The sequence below is a fragment of the Python bivittatus genome, unplaced genomic scaffold, assembly GCF_059951505.1.
Source record: "Python bivittatus isolate LINGU-HERP-01145 unplaced genomic scaffold, Pbiv_v1 ctg000700_np1212, whole genome shotgun sequence".
Lineage (NCBI taxonomy): Eukaryota > Metazoa > Chordata > Lepidosauria > Squamata > Pythonidae > Python > Python bivittatus.
The window spans coordinates 49,292,293-49,317,004 of NW_028277098.1; the positions used below are offsets into that span (position 1 = coordinate 49,292,293).

The following is a 24,712-nucleotide window of genomic DNA, read 5'->3' on the forward strand; positions in this document are numbered from 1 at the left end:
ATTTGTTTTAATTTCCCACAGATCAGTCTGGATATCTCTTCAAATATTTTACTAAGAATATTTCCTACTTTTCCTGCATCTTGAAGGTACTGGTTATATGCCAAACAGGTGTCTACCATTTGCTTTCCTCAGTATGATGCATGCCACCTAATTAGTACTTCCCAATAGCAGTATACCTGCCTGAAGGTTGTAAGTCTCATTACAGATCCCACCCAACCTCATCTTGAGAGAAGGGGCGAAATAAGAATGATTGGCTCTAGCTGCTGCCAATTTCAATGACTTATGTTCTGGAGGCAGAAATGGGTAAATTATAAAGTTATTCCCTTATCTGAAAGACTCATCTGTCACTAACAGTAGTCACTGGGGCATAAAATTACAATCACTCTTCTCTCTAGGTACCAACAACAGTGATATTCCACTCACAACTTTTTCATTGAGCTACTACACTGATACAGTCTAATGCGGCCAGGTTCTAGAGACAAGAATTGATATTTCCATGTTAAAACCCTTCTAAGAATCCCAGTTCTAATCAGGATTTCTACTTAAGTGGGAACTAGGCATGTTAAGGCTAAGGGGAAAAAAGCCAATGAAATTGGGGATATTTTCTCCCCAAGACTTTTTTTTAAAGGAAACGTTTTGGAAAGAGTTTTAAAAAAAAACCTCCAATCAAATATTTCCTTTAAAAATGAATGCAATAAGACAGAATGCTCAGACATGCTTTCTACCAACGTAAATACTTTTATTTAGAGTATTATTGCACTACAGTTCCTGTACACAAAGAACAAATAGTGCAGTACAGCTCTCAGATGTAACACTAAGATGCAGTCCTTCCCAGGGTCCTGCTAGTTTCATGAGACAAACAATACAGGGCTTCATTTGCTTTTGACTATGTCTACTGGGTTTTTTTTTTAATCTAGGGTCTTGACTGGGTCTCAAAGAACAGAAAAAGTATAAAATACTTAAATCATTTAAAAACTTTTAAAAATAAATTAAATGAATATTCCTTATTTATTTTCTTACTTCAGAAATATATATCCAACATTATAATTGTATGAGTAAACCAAGTTATATATATTGCACACTTCTTGCAATGCATAACTTGCATTGAAACAGCAAAGTGAACTTAGATCAGTAAAGGGTGTAATAAAAATAAATACTGAATATATTTCAGTTTTTCCAAAATGCTTGCTTTTTCTTGGGAAAAAAGTAGAAAAAAGCCTCACCCATCCTCCCAAAAGGTTTGGAAATGTTATATCTGTAATGGGAATATTAGCTACTATAACAGGGATATATTAATGCTCCTGTCTGATGCTTTTGTGCTATACAGGAATATCCATATTTGTCTTTAAAAATTGCATTGACAAACCAATGTACAGTCCATAAACCAAATATATGTAAAATATATAAAGTAAAATTATATTGTACACTTGTGAGTACAAATATTTTTACTTATATGAAAACAGGGGAAATCCATAATGTTTAGAAATTGCTTTGTTTTGCTGAAGCCCCTCTACAATACATATCATGCCATTTTAAAAAAATTTCTACTCTCACGAGGAGATTCCAGTGGTAACAAGCAGAGAAATCTCATTTCAGCAGCATAATTGGAGTTAGAATCTGGCTGTACAGATCCCATGGAGTTGTCTGTGCATGGTCTTGCCTGGTTATCTGGGAAGAGTTTGAACCTCTCAACCCTGATGAAGTGGAAAAGGTTCTTGGAGCTGAGTTCAGCCATCTGTGTCTTAGGTGACAGGTGACTGGGCATATCCAATGGTAAATGCTTGGAAGCTCTTTCTAAAGAGGCCATCACTGGACTAAAAGATCTGGATAATTTTCTTCCAGTCTTCAATCTTCCCTTTTTAGGGAAACTTGTTACTCTATAGCTCCAGCGGATCCTAGAAGAAGCAGATTCTCTGGACCCCTTTCAGTTAAGGTTCATGTCTGGTTATAGTGTTGAGGTAGCATTGATCACATTGGTTGATAACCTTTGGCTAGCTCAGGATAGGGCAGTGTATCCATCCCCATCCACCTTGATCTCTCATCAGCTTTCAATACCATCAAACATGGTATCCTTCTAGACCAACTTAGGGAACTGAGAGGGACAGTGTTATGTTGATTCTCCTCCTTTCTCTGGGGCCAGTTCCAATCAGTGTTGGTAGGGGGAGAAGAGATCAAGCCTGAGGTGCCTGCTTTATGAGGTGCCTCAGGGTTCTACTCTCTCACCATTCCTATTCAATATCTACACAAAGCTACTGGGTGAGGTCATCCATCAGCAGAGAAGTTATGGTATCACTGTACACCCGTTGTACATCTTGGCCCTGGCCAAATGAGGTGATGCCATCAAGGCTCTTTCCCAGTGCCTGGAGAATCTGGGGGTTTGGATGGGGGAGAACAGGCTTTGGCTCAATTTTGGCAAGATCAAGATTTTCCATGTTTAACTCTGCAGGGGAAGGCACACTTCCTCAGTCAGAGTTGGTGTGCAATTTGGGGGTCTTCCTAGATTCACAACTCCTGCTCAAAGAGTAGGTAGAAGCCATGGCTAGGAGGCCTTTTGCACAGGTTCATCTTGTGCACCAATTGCACCCACTTCTGGACCGGGTAGCTTTGATCTCAGTGACTCATGCCAGAATTAATATAATGCGCTCTACACAGGGCTGCCCATGAAGAGCATTTGGAACCTGCAGGTGGTTCAAAATGCAGCAGTAGAGGCAGTTTTAGGTGTTTCTCATTACATCCACATAACAACACTGTTCCACTTGCTGCATTGGCTTCCAGCAGGTTTCCAGGTGCAATTCAAATTGCTGGTTGTCTCCTATAAAACCCTACAAAACACAGAGCCAGGCAATTTGCAAGACTGTCTGTCTCCCACTGTTCCTGCTCACCCCACCAGATCTAATATGGAGACCATGTTCCAAGTCCCTTCCATTAAACAATGTCATCTTGTTGGACCCTGGAATTGTGTGTTTTCTGTGCCAGCACCTACCCTATGGAACAGCATCCCTCCAGAGATTCAGATGGCCCTGATCCTGTTAGCCTTTTGTGAGGCATTAAAGATCTGACTGTTCCCCCGGGCTTTTGGGTCATATGGTTAGGCAAGCTCTGCTGGTTAATGTTGGGATTTTGTGTTTATAACCTTGGCATTATGGTTGATTTGTTAAATCATTGTTTTTAATCCTTGTATGTACTCTTTTGTGAGCTTAGCATACAAATTTTAAATAAATTAACTTAAATAAATGTGCTTTTTAGGATCCAGCTGTCGGGATTCATTCCAGCAACAGTAGTAGTAATGGGCAATCAAGTAACAGGCTTCATGCAGGGCTCATGAGTAAGTCACAGCTCTCAAAAAACTTCGCTGCTTACTTAGAACATGATTAGTCTTTGCAGAAGACTCTCAGAAACAACTTGGCTAGATTAGAAATTTTACTGCAGAGAAGAAAGAAGCCTTTAATTTAACAGTTGATTCTGTACTGCAAAGGATGGAATATAGAGCCTGATATATTTATGCCACACTTTAACCCCTCAGCTTTTGTCTCTTGCCTTTCTGATCCAACAGACACTTGGCTTGTCTCTTGATGACCTTAGAAGGCAATTTCATAATAGTATTCTGTAGGCTGAGAACTGCTGGTTCCAGCTTCATCAGTTTCAGCCCTTACATCAACAAACTGTATTTTGGAGCCTTCAGAAAGTACATGAAGGCCAACCACAATTAAAGATGGATGACTTGATATTGGATTAATTTCAATGAGAAATTTCAGCATTAGATCTTCCACTGAAACCATGAGATTTAAAAAACAATGAAGAATCTTGTAGCAGTTTAAAGAATAATTTATTATCACAAAACCTTTTGTGGATTATAGTCTATCAGATACATATAACGTTGGACTGTGATTCACAAAAGCTTAATACAATAACAAACATATGCATCTTTAAAGTTGTTTTTTCGGCAATGTCTATCTTCCCATAAACTATTAAATTTGAATTGGTATGGCCTGAATGTGCCCATTCTCTCATATTTCAACCTAGAATATGCAAAGATGGATTAGGGAGCGAAAGACTTCATGATGATAAATCTGGGATAATACTTTATAGCAGAAATGTGGTTATGAAGAAGAGAATTCACAAAATAAAGTTGAAAGACAGTATTTGAGAACAGAAGTGGCAAGTGAAGGGACGGGTTTTTCTTCAATATTTTCCTAAAGGAATCTCCTTTGTCTTATTTGTTTCAATATACCAGCATCTTCCTTCTAATACATTACTCCAATTACCTAATCTTCACAGTACTTTTTAACAGAAGTAGCAAACTGAAGCTGATTTTTAAAAAAACAACAATTAGTGAGTAGTAGCTCCCACTGCCCAGCCCCAACTGGAAAGATAGGAAGGGATAATATGACAACTGCTATATCAATTTGACCAGATTTAGTATACTTTTAATACATATGCTTAAACTTCATGGATTAGGTCCAAATAAATCTTAAACTGAAAAGTTGCTTGTTTTTTCTGTTTTTATAGCATTTTAAGACTACAGGCAAAAGGCAGTCTTTTAGTTGTCGGTTACTATTGGCTGGCAAGTTACAGGCTCTTTTAGTTCATCAGAATACTTTCAGTATTTCACAAAATACTGTAAAAATAATAGCTTAAATTTGCTATAGTACAAGAAAATAACACAATAAAATTCATTGTCTTTCATTTTATTTCTGTAGATAGATACTTTAATAAAAATATATTCTCAAAAACAACAGTAAAATATCACTTTTATACTTATTTGAGGCATTTTAAATATTTAAACATTGAGAGATGCTTAATTTCCTAAAAAAAGTGAATCATGACTTACCCAATAAGCAAGAAGTAACCTGGGTTGCTTTTATTGAGTTAACCAGAATCATTTATCTAGTTCATCTTGCTCAACCCTACTCTCAGCACCCTGTGATCTGAATTATATGGAGGCTAATATGTTAATTATTCCACATTACATGGAATGTCTTCTTATCTCTTCCTTTCCTGTGGATTCTGATTGTTATCGCAGTAAAACCTTCCCCAATTTGATAGTCCCAAGAGTATTTGGATTTCAATTCCCATAATTCTAAATTAACAAGCTGCTATCTTAAATCCAACATTTCTGAAAGGTACTATGTTGAGGGAGGCTACCAAGCTGTATGATGATCTGGATCTTTTATCTAATGACTAAGGGTTAAATCATTTGTTGACATACTTACATCCTGAAGCAATTTTTCAAGGTTTTCCTGCAACTCATAAAAGTACCGAGAAGTAATAAGTCCTTCACGTGATTTATCCAGGCAGTCTCTGGCCAACTCAATAACTTGATGATGAATAAAGCTTAGGACCCCATCTGCTAGCTGCAACACATTTTCGGGTGCACTGGATGCAATAAATTCAGCCAGCCGTTCCTCCATCTGGGCTGTGGCCTAAGATGTGTCAAACACTTAGTTAGTGACATTTTGTTATAATGGATCAACAGATGAGCTTAATAAATAAAACAGACCTAATTAATGGGCCTTATTAGACTATTTAGGGATTTTGTCTATAGAAAATGAACTTTGTTCTCTATTATCAAATTGTAAACATTCACATTAAATTTACTGATATTATATTCTATAATTATAACTTACAGATTAAAAAACGTATCATTTCAGAAAAGTCTAAGCGCCATCTAATGTGGGAGAGCTATAATGGAGTACATGTGGTTTTTATTTTTTACAGGGTGCACAGTTGATCTGTCATTTGTTTTAGCATCCCATCTTGCTAAGGATGGAAAAGTTTGACTTCAAAGATTAAGTTTACAGTTTAAAAAATGTGCAATCAAGAATTATAAACTTTCCAACAGACTTTGGGAGAGACCTTTGAACCACCTAATACCACTTCTGTACCAGATAAAATCCAATTTGTATTTTGGCACACATTATGATTTTTAACTTAACTGGTAATCTATTGCACACACAGCTTAAACACTAGCCAGCTCCAGTCCACCTTCTTTGATGAAGAGGCTTTGTTAACTCAAATATTTATAACTATTTTGTAAACTTTCAGTTTGCTTAAATAACTTCAATGTGGATTTTCATTTTATTGTTATTGCTTTAGCAGTGCTTTAACTCTGTATAAAGTATAGGTTCTTTATATCATACATTTGCGATCTCATATATATTTTTTATCATCCCTACTCAATGGATCTAAAAAAAACCAGACTGCTCAGAGTACCTTCTTACCTTTGGAAATCTTTCTTTGTATACATGGTTCATCATCACTATTTCACTATCAAAGGATACTGGAGAACGACCAGGGCTAAAAAAAAGGGGAGGGAGTTAAAGCATTTTTAACCTAATTGAAATAGCAGGCAATATGACTATTTGAACATATCATCCACTTTAATATAACTATATATTTCACAAGCCAGTTAACTGTATACGCTGCTGTGCAATACTTTGGCTTTAATTCAGAAGACATGCTTTGAAATATACAGGAGTGCAATTGCAGCACTCTTCTCAGACTCATTAAAGCACCCACATCTTTTTTTGGAACATATGGCTGCTGCAGGGAAGCTTCCAATGCAGACACCTATCCTGAAGCACAGTTGTTTTAAAACACAACTGTTTTAATGGGACAGACACAGACAAGTGCTGTGCCCATGCACCAGGCATTCCAAAACACCCAAATCAAATCTAAAGCACTGCACAGCCCTACTTCAGTATATATAATCACTACTGATACACTGCATGTAGTAAGGGATTTATATGAATAACACTCCAGAAGAATAAATTACTGCTTGCATTTGCAGTGGACAATACAGAAAATCTGTTTGTTCAATTATTTATCAGATTTATAAAGCCCCCTAATTCCATGATTCTTGACACCTTACAACAATAAAAAAGTCTGAAAATAACAACCAATAAGAAAAAATGATGTACATCCTAGAAAACAAAAACATTTAGTCAAACATACATATGATACACATATACATATTGCAATCTGCAATGAAAATAAAAGGAGCCATGAATGTATATAGATGACTAGTCATCTGACACATTGTAAACTGTTCACACATCTACTTTCAACAGATTTCAATTGTATATTGCCTTTATGACTGGGCAGGTAACAAATAACAATAAAAATACATTCAATAGTTATTATATTTTATACAAAAGTTTGTGGGGCACACATTTTCAGTGCTGCCCAATATTGGAAGAGGAGGGAAGGAAATTTCAATTGAAGCATTTTGCTCAATGTGCTTAAATTTTCCAGTGGCTTTTACATTAGCATTTGCAGAAGAATATATACAGATTAGCCAAATAAGCTAGGAAACCAATGGACATGAGATTAAAAGCCACAACATCTGGCTCAAAGACCAGCATGTCAGATTGTCCCAGCAATAAATATTTATTTATCCCTTAAGAAAACATTTAAAAATATTACTATTAGATGAGATACATTTTAAACACTAAGAGATGTTAAGTATATGAACAATAAGATTTCTTCTCATTTCATCATTATAAAAAAATGGTAGGTAATGCATGATTCATTCTATAATTAAGTAGCCTTAAAGATAAAATGATATAATTCATATAGAAGTTATGTTTCGTTATTTACTACAACAAATTAGAGAGATGCTTTTCCTTCAATCTTCATTTTATTTTTTAATTTTTAATACAGTGGTTATGCATTTTTATTCACTAGTAAACTATTGTTGTTATTGTTCAATCCATTACAGGATCAAAGCCTCTTCATTGAAGGTTATGCTGGTCCAATGTGGGTTAGTAGATGTTTTTTGACTTCCTAGCCAAAGGGTCAGAGAAAATGTAATCAAAGTCACCTGGCCAGCTTACATGCCTAAAGGACTATAACCTGGGTCTTCCTGCTCCTAAGACACTGGCTCTCACAAGTAGATAACAAGTTAATACAATTTTGACAAAAGCAGTTTATGCGTAAAGTCAGTTGTTGCTGATTTTAACTCCTAGACATTCTAGTCAATATGGCCAATTCAGCAATAATTCAGCAATATTTAAACACTATTGGTTGTTCTCCCTTATTTATGGAGAAAAAAAGTGATTTAGAATCTAATATAAAGATGTTTCTGCTGGACAACTTTTAATATTTCCCAGGTCAGGGGTAGTATGTTTGTGTAGTCCCTATTGTACTTTGTATTATGTTTTTATTGGTATGGTTGGTTTTACTCCAAGCTGCCATGTTTGCTTCATGTCTTTTGTTTGTTTCTGTAATCAAATTGTTTATTTGATTCTGTAAGCTGCTGAGTCTACTGGAGTGGCCATAATAAATTTGGTAAAATAAATAAATATTTCTAATTGTTACCCCTTCCCCAATGGCCAGGACAGTCCAAAGTAGTGTAGATGAGAGGCAATCCTTGCATTTATTTCAAATGTTATCATCATACAACTTTATCAAATTTATACTAGCAAAAAAAAAAAATGAATGTAATGAATAATGCCTTTCGGGAGGTTCCAAGAGCCTAACATGGTAGGATATAGATGCAAGAGCTGTGGTCCATCTAGCCTACTGAGTCTAGCAGCTGTTCTTCACAATTTTAGGCAAGAGTTTTTCCAGCTGTAGTTGGGAATGCCAAGGATTGAATTTGAAATCATATACAAAGTATGAACTCTATCATTTGAGTTATGGTCTTTCCCACAGAAGTAGGCAATGTGTTGCTTTAATTGTTATCGTACTGCAGCAATCAATGGGTGAAACAAAAGTAATTTTTCTTGCAATTGTTCTTTGTGGAAAACTAAGCAAAAAGATGAAGGGTTTAAGGATCACCTCAGGCTACGAGATCGAGGCCGCATTGCTGGAGAATGCCTTCCTTCCTCATCAGTGATGCTCTCTGTGCTGAAGTGCTTTGTCAGAAAGTGAAGTTCATCAGCTGTTGGTTGATAGGGCAGCTGGTGTAGCTTCTCCTGAGATGAGCAAGATGACTAAGAACAAAATGTATGCAAGAGAATACTTAAGGACAGGCAAATATTTTACATAAACACATAATGATTTGTTTCAAGAAGAAAAATGCAAATGTTCATGTATCTTATATTTGCTCTTGAGTAATCACTCTAGTGAAGGAGAGACCTGATATATAAGAGAATGAACGAAGTTCAAAGTCATTCCTGAAAGTATTAAAGTTTTATCTTTAGATGCTACATCAGATCTATGACCAGAAGCCAGCAACTTGTTCTAAATTATTTAAAAAGTTTTCTTAAAAATAGGCAATTATCTGTGAAAAACAGGAAATCAATTGCCTGTCTCAGCTACTTTAGAAATAATTTATTCAGAAACCCTCTCTCTATGGAGCATTACTGCTTCACTTGTAATAAACTCCACAAAAACAAGGTTAGTGATACAGTACATGATGGAAATCTGGAACCAAAGGGAATTCCATCTATGATATAAACTTAGGAATTATTACATGAAATTATAAACATTATGAGAGAAGTCTTAGGATTTGTATATACAGTGGGGCAAAAAAGTATTTAGTCAGCCACCAATTGTGCAAGTTCTCCCACTTAAAAAGATGAGAGAGGCCTGTAATTTTCATCATAGGTATACCTCAACTATGAGAGACAAAATGGGGGAAAAAATCCAGAAAATCACATTGTCTGATTTTTAAAGAATTTATTTGCAAATCATGGTGGAAAATAAGTATTTGGTCAATATCAAAAGTTCATCTCTACACTTTGTTATATATCCTTTGTTGGCAATGACAGAGGTTAAACGTTTTCTGTAAGTCTTCACAAGGTTTTCACACACTATTGCTGGTATTTTGGCCCATTCCTCCATGCAGATCTCCTCTAGAGCAGTGATGTTTTGGGGCTGTCGCTGGGCAACATGGACTTTCAACTCCCTCCAAAGGTTTTCCATGGGGTTGAGATCTGGAGACTGGCTAGGCCACTCCAGGGCCTTGAAATGCTTCTTACAAAGCCACTCCTTCGTTGCCCGGGCGGTGTGTTTGGGATCATTATCATGCTGAAAGACCCAGCCACGTTTCATCTTCAATGCCCTTGCTGATGGAAGGAGGTGTTCACTCAAAATCTCACAATACATGGCCCCATTCATTCTTTCCTTTACACAGATCAGTCGTCCTGGTCCCTTTGCAGAAAAACAGCCCCAAAGCATGATGTTTCCACCCCCATGCTTCACAGTAGGTATGGTGTTCTTTGGATGCAACTCAGCATTCTCTCTCCTCCAAACACAAGTTGAGTTTAGACCAAAACATTTTACTTTGGTTTCATCTGACCATATGACATTCTCCCAATCCTCTTCTGGATCATTCAAATGCTCTCTAGCAAACTTCAGACAGGCCTGGACATGTACTGGCTTAAGCAGGGGGACACATCTGGCACTGCAGGATTTGAGTCCCTGGCAGCATAATGTGTTACTGATGGTAGCCTTTGTTACCTTGGTCCCAGCTCTCTGCAGGTCATTCACTAGGTCCCCCCGTGTGGTTCTGGGATTTTTGCTCACCATTCTTGTGATCATTTTGACCCCACAGGGTGAGATCTTGCATGGAGCCCCAGATCAAGGGAGATTATCAGTGGTCTTGTATGTCTTCCATTTTCTAATTACTGCTCCCACAGTTGATTTCTTCACACCAAGCTGCTTGCCAATTGCAGATTCAGTCTTCCCAGCCTGGTCCAGGTCTACAATTTTGTTTCTGGTGTCCTTCAATAGCTCTTTGGTCTTGGCCATAGTGGAGTTTAGAGTGTGACTCTTTGAGGTTGTGGACAGGTGTCTTTTATACTGATAACAAGGTCAAACAGGTGCCATTACTACAGGTAACGAGTGGAGGACAGAGGAGCCTCTTAAAGAAGTAGTTACAGGTCTGTGAGAGCCAGACATCTTGCTTGTTTGTAGGTGACCAAATACTTATTTTCCACCATGATTTGCAAATAAATTCTTTAAAAATCAACAATGTGATTTTCTGGATTTTTTTCCCCATTTTGTCTCTCATAGTTGAGGTATACCTATGATGGAAATTACAGGCCTCTTTCATCTTTTTAAGTGGGAGAACTTGCACAATTGGTGGCTGACTAAATACTTTTTTGCCCCACTGTACATGCATATACATCAATTCTTGACTTGCCATGTGAGCCAGTGCAGACTGTACTTTCATTCTGATATATCTTGTATAATGTTTTCAATATTTAACTAGTTCAACTAACATACTGAACTAAGAATAATGAAGTGATCAAAAGGTCAAATGCTTTTTGTTAATATACTCTAAATGAATAATATAACAGGATGAATGAGTCTCCATTATGAAGTAAATACAGAATATATTTTCATTTGGAGCCTGAATCTGTTTTGAAATTCCCTTTAAAAAAAATTAAGAAGTTAAATAATACATTTCTGACAGAATAAGAAAAAAAGGAAATATTATCTAAAACATCTCAAATTCCATTAGCTATCAGGAGGAAAAGAACCTGAAATAATTTACCAATCAACATGGTGAGCATTAACTTACTGAAACAGTTGAACTTGGAGTGTTGGTTCCATATCCAGATGAAGGGAGGGAGGCCAAGGACCAACGGCGCCCATCTGTCCTAGAGAAAGATACAAGCAGTATTATTTAAAAATGTTATCAGAAATGGATAAATTTAAATAACAGATTTTATCTATTTAAATAGTTCATATGTAGAAGTTAGGGGCTAATGTAATTTATACTACTTAAGTCCCAAATGCCATCAGAGTATAGTTGAAAATCCAATTTGCCACTTGCAAATTGTTGCTGACCCAGAGAATAAACACAGCAGAATGTTGTGACAGATATACAGAATATGCTGAGGGTGTCAACAACCATGTCTTCTAAACAAATATTTTCTAAGGCTTTTGCTGTGTTATCCTTTTTCTTCTAGGTATTGCAAAAGAAAGTCAGATTAACTGAGTCAGGAGCAAGCGTCCCACTCAATCTACTATATTCAGAAACACAATTTACATTTCCAATCCATTTTTCTTTTAAGTTTAGAAAAGAAAACAACATAACATTTAACTTATGTCTTCATGCTTCATGCACAAGTTCACAAATATTTCAGATGTTGTTACAGAATCCATGCTGCAGTTAAAAACCCCAGTTAGGCAATATTAAAAAAAAAAAACAAAAAACACCATTGCTGTTGTTGTGTTTTGTGATTACGTGTTACATCTTACATGCCAAAATGTGCAAACCTGAATAAACCCTCTTTGGCCTGATCAAGCAGGAATCTTCTTGGGCTCTTATGGTCTACAAGGTGTTGTTGTTTTTTAAAATATATGTATTATAAGCTATTTTTCAATATTTTAAAAGACACTGAAAAAGGAGAGATTGATTACATGGAAATCAATTTTGTATAGATGATAATATTTTAAAATATTCAAACATGGTGCAAAATATTAACTGTTCCTTGGCATTATCATGTTTAAAAATCACAGTTCAGAAATTCAGGGCCTTTCCAAAATAAATGTCATCCAGAGAAATATATAAAGCAAACAAATGAATGTTTCTCCTGTAGCTTTCAGATGGACAAGCTACTTCTGTTTAATGGACCAACTTATCACCTAGCCAATACGCATAACAAAAAGAAGTGGTGTACCGTATTTTTCCATCTATAAGATGACCCCATGTATAAGATGACCCCCACTTTTCCAATCCAAAATTAAGAAATCAATATTTTAAAGATAAAGGAGAACACATTTTTATTTAGTAATTAGGTAACATTTACATGATACACTCAGTGGGAGGAGGTCCAAACTGTCTCTCTGCAGCTCTATTTCCATGCTCTTTTGCATAACTGATTACATTCAATCATGAATGAAACTGCCGATAGCTTGTCTCTCCAAACAGACTTCCTCCAATTGGTTTGTTCAGCATCAGCTGACGTCAGTTACATAAGGCTTGGGATTGGAGGAAGTCTGTTTGCAGACTCAAGCTATTTCACTCATGATTGGAGGCTAGAAATAGGAGGAAGCCCATTTGCAGAGACAAAGTATGGGCAGTTTCGCAACCGTGCAGTTCTCTCCTCAACTTACTTCCTTGCATAAGACGCCCTTCAATTTTTAGTGTAACGATTTTAGAACAAAGTATCATCTTATAGATGGAAAAATACGGTAGTTTCTCTGAAAGGAGCGGTTGCAAAGCAGAAAATTTTCAAGCAGCATTCACTTAGCAACTGCAGAATTAAAATGCCTATTAAAAATTATTAGATTTGTAACTTTTACTTTCAGTTGCAAACATCCCTAGCCACTACTTTCCCCTTAGAATTATTCACTGATACTAAACATTTCACTTGAGGCAAAACAGAACAGCAACCCACATCTCCTATATGACATTTTCATAATGACAGTGGCTTGTTTGCAGCTACATATTAAAGTTGACTTAAATTTAAAGTATATGATACAGCTCCCAGGGTACTAAAGTATCTATCAAGAATTTTAGTAACCAAAACAATAGTTTATTTTCATTGTTCAGGTGAAACAGGAATTTTCCAATCATTTATTTAATCACGGTAGGCTCTCTGTGAACAGGAAAAGATAAAGTAAAAATAACCAAGCCTCAGCTGAAGTACAAAAGGCAGGTTTTGTGAATGCAAGAAGGCTTTCTGAAGTTCACACACTGCTCAGAATATTAAGTAGAGAATACACTAAATGCAGCATAAGAATCTGTAACTTGTCCCCCTCCCCTCCAAGTCTTGGGAAATATTTCTTTAAAAGGTGAGATGATACCCACGAGCTATTTTATATTGCCACACAGCAGGACAAGATAGACTTCACTAAGGCTACTATCCTATACAGACTTATTGCCAAGTATTTTAATTCTGGGTTCACTTCTCAGTTCAATAAAGTTTCTCTTTTGAGTCGATATGTCTACAGATGCATAATATAACGTTTAGAAGAACAGCAATATTTTGCTTTCAATAGAAGCCATAATATTAAAAAAACAGATGTCACTCATTTTAATTGGTCAGGTGAAGTGTTGCCAACATGCCTAAATGGGTTATGAAAGCATGAGCTCACTGGGACTGCAACATGCAAAAGCTTTCCATTCATACTGCATACAACTTACATCTGCTGTACCATTACCTGTCTGCCCTGTGTCCATGGCTATATAAAAGAAACAGTACCAGCAATAAAAATGGGAACAAAACACAGAGCATTTGTAAACATTTATCATATCATTATTTTTATCCTTTTAAATATCCTAAGAATTTTTATGGATGAATTTGCAACATAAGAAAATAAAAAAGAAACATAATATTTAATGACAGATTTATACATCAGATTTATACACCATCAGATTTATAGTGACACTAAAATAATTGCACCACTCAGCTTTGAGAATTTTTCATCTTTATCTTGCGTATATAAGAAGAGCTCAGCTTTCACATTATTACCAAATTCAGGTATGCACACAAAATACTGAACTTGAAATTTATTGTAAAATAATATTTTCTTAGCAAAACAAAATGGTAGTATCCTGACACCCTAACAATATTAATGGGACTTTTAAAACTGCTAGTGAGGTAACCTACTAGCAAAAGGTATATGAGGGCTATTACATCCCATCATTATTTAATAGTGGCAAGGAAATTATGAAAAAAAGTTATTTGTTATATTTGAAGACCCCAATATTTCACCCAAAAGAAGCCATATGTCCATAGACACCACCCTTGGTTCCCATCTGGCTCCCTTCTCCATCTGACTTTTTAAAAAACTCTTTTAATCAAAAATGGGAAGCTGGTTTGGTGCAACTGAAAGCCCCCAAATCTTTATTTCCAAGCATGCATCTAGGCTCCAGGTGGTCCCCAAAACTTCTGTGGGGAAAAAAAAGGATAGGGAATAGTGCAGAATAGTATTTACATTGAAAGTATGGCCACTTGCCTTAAAAAGGACGAAAGTTAGGAGTAGTAAAGAGTGTCCTGCAGAAATGAAATACTAGAGGGAATCCAGCTCATATCATAATAAATCAGCACTTTATAACTGGTTACATCCCTCCATGGGTGTCAATGTTGTGAATAGATAAGTTCCATCCAGCAAACATTTTTGAGTCCACCCAGAACATGCTCTTAAAATTCTAAATGTGCTTGCTAGTCCAAAAATGTTGCAAACTCCTTGGGTCAAAACACACAAAACTGGTACATGAAATCATCCACTATAAAGTAACAGGTACTATCAAAATATGAAAATATGTATCTTGTAAATCAATATAAATAATAATAATAATGTCCCTCATTTTGGGAAGTGGAGGGTGGTAGTAATTGAAATAAAAAAGTTATGCAGAAGGTGAACAACTCATCTGATCCTTTCTAAAGAACTGCAAACAATGTCAATATTTCACATTTCAGCCCAAGCAGTTCAGTCATACAATATTTAAGTTTTAAAAGGGTCATGACCTCAGTATACTGATAAACCCACGTAGGTTCTCAAGCTACCCACTTCTCATTGTACTTCAGCTTTGGGCAGGGATAGAAAAAACTTAGAGGTGGGTGGGTTTGGCCTTCTGCATTATTCCTATATAGTATGGACTCACTCAAAGGCATAGCCAAATGAATCCAATCAATGACATGAAATTATGACATATCCTGAGGATAACAGCAAAGAGAAGGAAGACCACTTGTACTAGGCTTCCATCCACTTTCATTCTGCCTCCCAACTTTACCCAGGGTGAAACCTTCCTTCCTATAGTTGGTTGAGTAGATTAAGGTCAGCCTCTTTGTATGCATACATCAAACCAACTGAAAAATGGTTTATAACATGGTAGGCTGTTACTTATCCAAACTAGTTGCATCAGCTTGTTTCTCTCCAGTTGCAAGAATCATGAGATAGTTAAATTATTTGCATTACTTTATTTATGTTCAGGTACAAACGTAAAACCAGAATCCCCTTTTTTTATATAAATAAGAACAAGCATAACTATCAGGGTAAAGCACAGACTGTTTACCTGTAACTCTGTTAATATTCATGGTTTTCCTGTATCTGCACAGATACCATTAAAGCTGAGTTCCATTTGGTGGTCCATGAATACACCTTCCTCCTATATTCTGGAGGACTTATAGTTATTCACCTCAGTTTCTATGTACTGCCACTGAGTAAAAAAACAACAACTTCCCAGGGTCATAAATAAGTCAACTGCCAATTGTGTTCAAATGAAAAAGTTGGCAACCCATTGGGTTGCTAAACTGCAACCCTATGGGCATCCTCCAATCCTCAATGTCAATCAGGTACTGCTGATTCAGGAAAGATTAATGGCTATTACATGCACACACCACTGACTGCACCAAATGTGATTTTATTGCATTTTGCTTGTTCAAATTTGTTCAGATAAAAGACCACCACAATATAGTTGATGGCCACTAGAACAATGCCACCAACAATACTATTTCAAAGGCTTTTAAGGAATTCTAAGCCACAAAAAATTCTTCTACATTGATGTACAACTTCCTTGCTAAATAACACCATAGTTCTTTTGTGTTTCCATGGAGATACATATCTAGTTAGGATTACAGGTGGGGAATGGGGAGAAGTAAAAATCTTTGATGAAAGGTGTGAGTGGTCTATGAAATGGAGGGAGTGATGAACCAAAGAAGGCATGAACTTGGAAAAATCTGTGAAGAAAAATTAGTGACATTGGGCCAGTCACTCTCTCTCAGCCCTAGGAAAGAGGCAATGGCAAACCACTTCTGAAATCTTGCCAAGAAAACTTCAGGGACTTGTCCAGGAAGTTGCCAGGAGTCAACATTGTTGACTGGCCCAATGTCACCCAGCTGGCTTCATGCCAAAGGCAGGACTAGAATTCATTAGCCTCCCAGTTTCTAGCCTGGTGCTTTAACCACTACACCAGCATTGGTTCCTGACTAATTTTTCTTCACAGATTTTTCCTTTTTTTTTTGCCTTTTTTTGACTCGAAGGCAAAAAAAAAAATGCTGGAGGAGCCACATTTGAAGTATGCATACTGTACTGCTGAGGCAGTTGCAGCTATATAAACCTTCAAGGCATTGGACATAGCACCAATGCAAATCAGGAGGTAAGAATAATGAACAGGGTCAATTTGTCAGCTGACGAGAAAACTTGAACCTAGCAAGACGTTAGCAAAAATCAGGAAAATGTATAGATTCTTAGAGAGTCAGCTGAGACTTTTTTATACTTGACACATAGTTCTCAGTTGATCCAGTACTGCTATCATAGCCTTAAAGTACATGATTCTTCTCTCAATGGAGCTGTCAATAGCCAATTGTTCAGATAAGGAAATATCTGCATTGTACTGTCGAAGGCTTTCACGGCCGGCATACGATGGCTGGTGTGGGTCTTCCGGGCTGTGTGGCCGTGGTCTTGAAGTTTTGTTTCCTAACGTTTCGCCAGCTCCTGTCTGTGCTCCTGCACTCTGAAGATGCCGGTCACAGGTGCTGGCGAAACGTTAGGAAACAAAACTTCAAGACCATAGCCACACAGCCTGGAAGACCCACACCAGCCAACAATATCTGCATTCTTTGAAGATGTAAATGAGCTACCAGAACCGCTATGCACTTCATAAATACTTGAGGTGTCAGTGAAAGATTAAAAAAAGAAAGAATCTTAAATTGGAAGAACTATTTTCCATACAGGTAGTCTTGACTTACAACGGCAATTGGGACCGGAATTTCTGTTGCTAAGCAATGAAGTCATAAAGTGTGACCACATCACTTAGTGACAGCAATCCCTGCAGCCCCTGTTGCTGTCATTAACTGAATCCCACAGTCATTAGACGAGGCAACTTCCTGCCGGCTTCCCACAACCAAATCAGTGGGGAAGCGGGCAAGAAGTTGCAGGTCCCAGGTGGCTCGCAAGCAGCCTGGCAGGCAGGTAAGTGGCTGCTGCTGGGTGGGGGAAGGAATGAGGGGGTGTGCGAGGGAAACGTGGCAAGGGTTGGGGAGGGTGCGCAGGGATGTGCAAGGGGTATGTGGTGAGGCTTGGGGAGGGTGTGCAAGGGTGTGTGAGAGTGCAAGGAAGGTGTGGCAAGGCTTGAGGAGGGTGCACAAGGGTTTGAGGGGGTGCGAGGAAGGCCTGAAGAGTCTCAGGGAGGGTGAGCAAGGGTGCGAGGCTAGGGGACGGTGTGCAAGGGTGTGTGGGGATGCGCAAGGGCGTGAGGGAGGCACAGCAAGGGTCAGGAAGGGTGCACAGGAGGCATGGTGAAGTTCAAGAGGGTGTGAGGGGTGCAGAAGGGAGGTCCAGTGAGGGTACAAGGGAGGCAAAGCAGGGACAGTGCACAAGGGTGCAAAAGAGGCATGGCAAGGCTTGAGGAGGGTGCATGAGGGTGCAAGAGAGGCATGGCAAGGATCAGGGAGGGTCTGCAGAGGTGTGCAAGTGGCTGGCACAGCGCAAGTTCAGAGGGGCTAGGGGAGAGTGCTCAGGTGGGGGAGACTTATCCCAGTGAATTGCAACCTTCCCTGCTGGCTTCCCCATTGACTCTCTGGGGAAGCCAGCAGGGAAGTTCGCAAACGTCGATCGCAGGGTGCTGCAACTGGTCATAAGCGTGAGCTGGTTGCCAAGCACCCAGATTGTGATCATGTGACCACAGGGTGGTGGGACGGCCAGAACTCCAAGGACCAGTTGTAACCACCATTCATTAAGCACCATCGTAACTTCAAACGGTCACTGAACAAATGGTCATCAGTCAAGGACTACCTGTATTCAAACCACATGGAAATATATATTCTTCAAGTCAATCAATGCAAATCAATTTCTGCAATGTAACAGTGAAAGAATGAGTGCAAATTCACCATCCAGGGTGGATGAGAAGTGATTAAATTGTTGTCTTAGAAACCAAGAATCAGTCTGAGGCTGTTGTCTTTCTTCATAACTGTGAAACAATAGGAATAAAATCTTCAAATGGATGGGACCATCTCTGCCTGCTTGTTTCTACCCATCCTGTCCAGCAGGATGGGCATGCTCTGGGTCCCATCAACCAAGGAATGCTGGTTGGTGGAGCCCAGGAAACATGCCTTTTCTGCTGTGGTGCCCACCATATGGAGCATTCTGCCTCCCAAGATTAGAATGGCCCTAACCCTGCCAGCCTTTTGTAAGGCCCTAAAGACCTGGCCCTAAAGCCTCCTGGCATGGGCCTGGGGCTCCAAGTATGTGAAGGATCCTGTCTCCTGGCTGTACTAATGACTGGTGATTGTGATATCTTCCTCAGCTGCTGTGTATTTTAACTTTTGTAATTGTGATTTCTATTTATTTTAAGATTGTTTGCTGCCCAGAGTCACTTTTTGAGATCGGGAGCCATACAAATTGAATAAATGAATAAATATTGCAATGTACTTGTTTCATGAAGATATTAGAAGGATAACAAAAGTCCACAAACTAGATATTGCCCCAATAAAAAACATACAAGCAGAGTTTGCCTGAGGGTGGAAACTTATTGCCACACTTGATGTCCTTTTTAAAAGGAGTCATCATGGCACAAGGTGTGAATAGCTGATAAAAGACAAACTGTATTTTTTTTTAATCTTCAAGAAATTGGAAAGTAAGAAGAACAAATCCCAAGAAGAGTAAAACCAAGCTGAACCAGCACAATGATCTTGAACAATGTTCTTTAATACTGATTTAACAGCTTTCAAAAGGGGCTGAGATAAATAATGGTAAATCCTTCAGGTGTGCAATGGGAGGATCTATTCCAGGTCTACCAAAATTCAGGCCAGCTCTAAAATGTTCTGATGATATCTGTACAAGCACTGAAATCCTATAACTGAGACACACATTAAAGGTGATTAAAAAAATATTAAACTTTTTTTAAAGCAATGCTAGAGAGCTGATGAATCAGTGAAGCCATATATATACACACCACTTTAAGCTACAGAACACGAATATACTTACATGGCTCTTAAAGCTAATGGAACAAAATCATTCATACATACCTACGGGCAGGAACAAAGGAAAAGTGAGATGGTGCATTTGGAGAAAAATTTCTGGGGCTGTCCAACGGACTTCCACCTATTAAAAACATACAAAAATTATATTTGAACCATGCTTACAACTATTTCTATATTATAGTTAATATGTGTCTATCATACAGCTTTCACACTTATGGTTACTATTGTTATCAATCACTGTGTTCCATCCTATTGTCTCTAACATTTTCTGGTAAGAAATAAGTCAGAATAAATGGTGAAAAACAAAATCATAAGGATCACAAATGGAAAATGTCATGGCTTGGAAGTCCTGTGAATTACATGAATGAATTAGGGTATGATCTAGGTGACCTATGATATGCTAATCTGGAAACACTCTACTATATAAATATATGCTGTTGCCTGTAAAATTCTAAATAATACCTCTGCATACGCATTAATTTGTATTAATTTAGAGGAACAGAACTTTCATTACTTCTACACCTGCACATGTTATTTGAAATGTGAATATAATTGTACAACTTTCTAATAAATCAGCTTTAAATAATGTAAAAATGTGAACCACACTGGAGCAGAGAAAAGCCTATCCAGCCTAGCATTCTGCTCCCATAGATACCAACCAAATATACCTTTCATATGTATCTTTCCTAACTGAGATTTTCCTAGTAATCTAGTCTGGAAAAATAAATAAGAGTGAACATCAATGTTTCCCACTTCTTTCTCAATTCTGTTTTTTTTTTTTTTTTTTTGACAGACTGCTATAAAGCCCCACAGAAGACAAAGCATCCAGGGTGCTTTTTCCCCACCAAAAAGTTTAAATAGGAAGCCAAGGGAAACAAAAGGCTATTTCAGAGAAATAGAGTGATGAGTGTGTCTTCTTTCCCTTCTCTGAGTCTGTGCTTCTAAGTAACTCCCTCATGTATTTACTCCTTGCCATCTAAGTATTTCTATGTGTGTTTGCCTTTGATCTCCACTCCCTATCCTAGGGCTACCATATCTGGCCTGAAAAATCCAGATGACAACTAGATGGCAGGAAACTATTTTATTTATTTATTTTTATTTATATATCAAATTTGTCACCACCCATCTTAATAAAAAGCAACTCTGGGAGCTTTACAGGACAGATAAAATTAATTAAAATACAACATAAAAACAATCTTAAATAAATAATAAATTCCAAGGAATAATAAAATTGGTGAACAGCTCAGGGAGTATCATCAGCCACCAGCCACCCCCAGGATTGATTATAACTCTTATTGCCCCATGCAAGCTGTGAGACCCAGGTCTTAAGTCCTATCTGGAAAACCAGGAGGGTAGGGGCCCACTGCACCTCTGGAGGGAGAATATTCCAAAGGGTAGGAGCAACAGCAGAGAAGGCTCTCTTCCTGGGCCCCGTCAGCCGACATTCTCTCACTGACAAGGTCCGCAATATGCCCTCTCTGCCTGACTGGGTGGGACGGGTTGATGTGATGGGGGTGAGACGGTCCCTCGGGTAACCTGGACCCATGCCATGTAGGGCTTTAAAGGTGATAACCAACACCTTGAATTGGACCCAGAAGCAAACTGGTACCCAATGCAGTTCCCACAGCAAAGGTGTTATATGTGCCATCCTTGGGGCACCCAAGATTGTCCACATGGCCTCATTTTAAACCAGCTGTAGCTTCCAGATTTTCTGTATATCTGTGCCATCTTGTGATCATCCAGAGTTTAGCCTTACCCTAATATGGTAGCCTTACCCTGTCTCTTCTCTGGGTACCCATGATTGTATCTTCTATTCACAGGACCTAGAACCTGTGAATGATATGGAGGGCTTTTATGAGGCTTCCCTCCCCTAAAGGCAGCCTTGACACTCTCCCCCATACCACTCTTTCTCCAAATTCCTTATGTACAATATACGTACAATATTTATTTGTGCCAACTTGCAATAGAAGATTTGTATTTTAAGCAGTATACATTTTCTAATAAAGAAATAAGCTAGTGCTAACATATGCATCACACAGATCAGTAGACAGGTGCTACATTGTGACAGGTGACAAGTATTTTTTAACCAATGCAACTTTTAATTGTATCCAGTGTAAAGTATTTCTTATTTTAAGATGAAAAACAATTAATAGTCCTCCTCTACTTATCAAAGTGAAAAACTAAAACAGCAGGGGAAAGGAGAGTTTAAATACTTCAGTACTTCTTAGGAATGATAACATGATTTAGTAATCTCTGTTTTTAAAAATCCATACAATCACTATGACAGCAAAGAGTTGCTGAGGTGTCAAAGTGGGCAAGGGCAAAGCAACAGCCTGTTCCCTCCCTCCCTCCCCTCTTCCTCCCTTCCCCTCTCTGTGCATTGATAAGAATCCAAGAGTGCTGACAGTGCAGAAAGAATGCAGTCTTTCCTATATCATTAGAGTGGAGTGTTTTTCTCCCTGTGCACTAAAGCCATATCTCAGTACCGAGTATTTCTTCCTCTATAGCTCATTTTTGCGGTGAAGGGATGCCACATAATAGGTGGGACAGACCATGATCTCTGCAAAGCTAAAGATTCCTCCCTGCCAAAACTGAGGTAATGACTATTGAACTACCCTTAATACTATCCCCCTATCTATTAACCACTTTCAATATATTGCCAAAAATATTTTGATGCATACATACATTCAATTTCATGTTTTTCCTGACATGAGCAACTCTTGCTTCCATATAGCAAAAAGAAACCATGCTCCCAGTACAACCATTCTGACTCCTTCTAACACACGTTTGATGCTTATGATAGACCACATACTATCCACTGCCTTTCCACCTGAATTTGCACATCTTAAATTTTCTCCATTTTCCCCTTCTCAGTAAACAATCTACCAGTATAGACAAATGCAATTACTTTCCCTACCTTGTCTTTGTTACTTTAATTTTCAGATCCATACTCCTCACTGTATCATACAAACCAACATTTGCTATCTGTAACTATACTAAATTACTAAGAGGAAATCACACATCCTTGTCTCACACCCTGCTCAAGAATGAACAATTCTTTACACACATCCTTTATTTTCACACATTTTTACTTCCATTGCATATTGTTCTGAAAACATTCAGTAGCCAATCTTCAACTCCAGAATTGTGGAAAACATTCCATAATTCAACCTATTAACACCTATCATATGTTTTCTCTAAATGAACAAATGTTTCTTTTTCACATTTATGCATTTCTCAGTGGCCTTCTAAAGAGTGAAAATTTGATCTGGACAACTTGTGTCAACTCATAACACTGCACTTCCTAAAGTTTATTTGTTGTCAATTCTTGTTCTCGTTCAGTCACAATTCTGCCAAATATCTTTCCAGGCATTTTTAACTATAGTTTTTGTATTCATACTTCTTTCTACAGAAAAATATTACCAGCATTCTTCCAATGGTCAGGAAGAGATGAAATCTCTATACAAAATCACACACCACTCCATAAGCAAGCCACATCCATATCTGAACACTTCTCCAGTTACACGATGTATATGACCTGCAATCTTTATCATTTTTTTTAAGATTCCCATCACTTTAATGACTTCCTTTTCATTGTTTTTTTCTTGAAATATATATATATATTTATATATATATAAATTTTTCAGTTTCACCCTTCCAGATATTACTATAATTTCCTTTTAGATTTCTAAAGTACTCCTTACAGCATTTTCTCACTTCAAATTCATCTCTAAACATTTTAAATCCACTTATTCTGTAGTCACTTTTTTCATCAAATTTGCTCTGCATTTTCTCTCCTTTTAATCTTAACTATACCTTGCCCTCTTTGACTACCTTCTTTGCAACGATCACTTTCTCTATATACATGTGATACACTGTCTTCTCTTGTCCTCATTTTTGCCTTTGGGAGATTAATCTGTCTTCTAATTCTTTTTCATGCAGTCATTTTTTTTTTCAGTTTAGCCAGTTCATTTTCTTTCTGTCCATTTTTTTCCGATCCACTCTTGACATTACAAAATAACAGTCTGTCCACATTTAGAATCTCTCATCATTCTTGCATCCTTCACTAACTCTCTCAAACTTTAATGAAATCAGTCATGCTTTTAAATTCAGATTCACTCCTTTGCCTTGCGTACATATGAATGGACATACAGGCAGTCCTCAGTGAACAACGGTAATTGGGACCAGAATTTCCATCACTAAGCAATGTGGTCATAAAGCGCAAGGTCACATGACTGCATCACTTAATGATGCCAATCCCTGCAGTCCCCATTGCTGTCGTTAAGCAAAGATCACAGGTCATTAAGTGAGGACCTCCTTGCAACTTCCTGCCGGCTTCCAACAACCAAAATCAGTGGGGAAACCGGCAGGAAGTTGCAAGTCCCAGGCGGCTCACAAACTAGCCAGCAGGCAGCTAAGTGGCTGCTGCCAGGGGGAGGAGGGTGTGCAAAGGTGCGCAGATGGTGCGAGCACAGCAGGGCACGGGGAGGGTGTGCGAATGGCTGATGAGGCCCAAGCAACAGAGGATGCGCGAGGGGTACGTGGGTGGCCAGTGGAGTGAGGTGCAAGCGGGGCTGGAAGAGAGTAAGGGTGCACGGGTGGCTGACACGGCATGCCACAAGCACAGAGGGGCTGGGGGAGGATGTGTGAGTAGACAGCAAGGCACAGCAGGGCTGGGGTGGCTGTTGCCAGGTGGGGGAGGGTGTGCAGCCCCAGAGCCAGTGTGGCAAGAAGCCCCAGAGCCATGGCAGGGCAAAAAGCCCCACTGCTGTGATACAACAAGAAGCCCCAGGGCCACAGCACCTCCCTGTGCATGGCCAGGATGGTGAGCCCAGCAGAGGAGAGGCAGGCGAAGAGAACAAAGGTCAGCTGAGGGGTGGGGG

The 24,712-nt window shown here is 38.3% G+C and overlaps 1 protein-coding gene across 6 annotated transcripts in view; it reads right to left on the reverse strand.

Moving 5' to 3' along the window:
- MAST2 (microtubule associated serine/threonine kinase 2) overlaps positions 1 to 24,712 on the reverse strand; it is a 167,558-nt gene that overhangs the window by 44,639 nt on the left and 98,207 nt on the right. For 3 of the 6 annotated variants that reach the window (XM_088153910.1, XM_088153912.1, XM_015889217.3), the window contains 6 exons: positions 19,875 to 19,950; positions 14,065 to 14,085; positions 11,474 to 11,552; positions 8,782 to 8,936; positions 6,222 to 6,297; positions 5,214 to 5,423 (listed from right to left, as the gene is read on the reverse strand). In XM_088153910.1, the coding sequence (XP_088010036.1) occupies positions 5,214 to 5,423; positions 6,222 to 6,297; positions 8,782 to 8,936; positions 11,474 to 11,552; positions 14,065 to 14,085; positions 19,875 to 19,950 (617 nt within the window). Of the gene's footprint in view, positions 1 to 5,213; positions 5,424 to 6,221; positions 6,298 to 8,781; positions 8,937 to 11,473; positions 11,553 to 14,047; positions 14,086 to 19,874; positions 19,951 to 24,712 lie in introns of all 6 variants that reach the window. The other 3 variants (XM_088153911.1, XM_088153913.1, XM_025171001.2) reach the window with 2 other exon arrangements.